Source organism: Pteropus vampyrus, unplaced genomic scaffold (genome assembly GCF_000151845.1).
Source record: "Pteropus vampyrus isolate Shadow unplaced genomic scaffold, Pvam_2.0 Scaffold71, whole genome shotgun sequence".
In the NCBI taxonomy this organism is placed as follows: Eukaryota; Metazoa; Chordata; class Mammalia; order Chiroptera; family Pteropodidae; genus Pteropus; species Pteropus vampyrus.
Genome location: NW_011888852.1, coordinates 3,851,752 through 3,853,692, shown reverse-complemented (window position 1 = coordinate 3,853,692; position 1,941 = coordinate 3,851,752). Strand labels below are relative to the sequence as shown.

Here is a 1,941-nt window from a genome sequence, read left to right as displayed (position 1 = left end):
GCCTCTGCTGAAAAGTATGTGAGCCAGGCAGGCCTGTCTGAGACCAGCTGAGGACCTGCGAACAGAGAAGCCTGCTCTTTCTCAGACCCATTTCTCCCTTTTTTTTTCCCTCATCATCTTCCTCTGTTTTCTTACCGGAATCCTTTCTTACAGTACTTCCTCCTCTCCTCAATTTACCCTTTTCTGTACTAGTCTTTCTTCCATCGAGATGCTGGTATCTTATTCACAACACATTTCGCCCCTGCTAGAAAGGAACTTTCCACGACAGTTCTCAAGCGACGGCATTTTCCCTTGCTGTGGCTCACCTCTGGTCATGGGATAAGTCCATCGCTCTAATGCCGGCGTCACATCCGGGGTAAATGTACAGCTGCTTAAAGTCGCAGGCCTGCCAGACTTCCACCACGCCATTGTCCCCTCCAGTCACCAGGTTCTGGCCATCGCTGCTCAGGAGGATGGCCTTCAAGAAAGGCAGAAAAGCAAGCATTTCTCTCAGTGTTTCCCAAACGGTCAGTGGTCACTATTGAAAACATTCAATACCGTTCCCTTGTAATTGTTATTTACTTTTAGCCATTTGTCCAAGTTTTTTAAAGTCCGAATTTCCTATGCGGAATTCATGAAAGTTCTTACATGAACAAAGGATCTTATTAAAACCAATTTAGGTCACAAAATAACCTTGGCCCCAAAGAGCATATTATTGATCTAATCCAGAAAGGACCAAGAGTGAACTGACATGATGTTTTAAGTCCTGAATACTAACAATGTCAAGACTTTTAGAACAAATGGCAGAAGCACATTTCGATGGCATTTTTAATAATGATAAACCAGCAATTACACTTCGTTTGGGACTGAAGGACAATTCAGTAGATATAATTTTGGTCTAGGGTTCTGAAGATAAGATTCTTTTACAATAAACTCACTTTTAATGTCAGAGGGTACGGTGCTGAAACAGTTATTTGTAAAAGGAGTTTAAGAAAAATCTCCTTCAGGGTCTAACCTCTAGTCAAACAGCCATCATCTGCAAAGTCTAGTTCACTGAGTTAATTAGTTGAGATTCAGTAAATTTTGGGTTCGTTCAAAGAAGCCATCTACACTGGACACCAGCAACATTCCATTATGCATCATGTAATATAAAACCGTGAACCTTTAATCTGTTGGCTTCAATCTCTATTTAGCACTGAACACGCAGATTTACCCGTGTTGAATCGTTGATCTCCATTTGAGCCAAAAGCTTCCCATTAATGCTGAAATTGCTGAACCGCCCTCGTTCATAGTATATGATACAGTGGCCTTCGCTGGAGACGGAAATCAAACGCGGGAACAAGCAGTGTTCTGGTCCCTCCAGAGCTCTCAGCAAATCCCCAGTGATCGTGTGCACAAGGCAAGGGCCCTCTGCAGAAAGAAGGGTATCGACGGCCAGAGTCATTGGGGATGACAAGTCACATACTAGCGCTCACAGATCTGCAAACCGTACCTGGGTATACACTCGGATTTGTTGAAAAAAATTTAGAAAAAAAGAAAAAAGAAAAGAAGTATGCTGGCAAGAGCCAAGCACCGATATTATATTTAAATAGAACGAATACAGAGAACTGTTAAATAATATGCACACCATCCAAAACTTTTACCTAGGTGATATCATGAGATAATCTTCATAAAGAAGGATATACTTCATAGACTATGTGAGAATAAAAGACTAGATGTCCCATGAGTTTTTTCCTAATGTGTTTTTAGAAATTTCTTTTGAAGTTTAGAATCATCAAAACAATTGCTAATTTTCTTTAGTGTTTTCAAAATTTTAACATTGCATGACATAAATATATTACTATTAAATAATAAGTTCTACCTTTTCTATAGTTTATACATAAGATGTAAAAGGCAAAATTTTTAAAAATTAATAAAGTAATTCAGATTATAGAAACAATTTTTGTCTTTTAAATAAATGAA

At 39.0% G+C, this 1,941-nt stretch overlaps 1 protein-coding gene across 1 annotated transcript in view; it reads right to left on the bottom strand.

The window, feature by feature from the left end:
* Positions 1-285: 285 nt before the first annotated feature.
* NBEA (neurobeachin) overlaps positions 286-1,941 on the bottom strand; it is a 600,762-nt gene continuing 599,106 nt past the window's right edge. Inside the window, exons 55-56 of the mRNA XM_023531608.1 lie at positions 1,193-1,443; positions 286-457 (exon numbers count right to left, since the gene is read on the bottom strand). Of these exons, the coding sequence (XP_023387376.1) occupies positions 302-457; positions 1,193-1,443 (407 nt within the window). The 3' untranslated portion in view covers positions 286-301. The remainder of the gene's footprint in view (positions 458-1,192; positions 1,444-1,941) is intronic.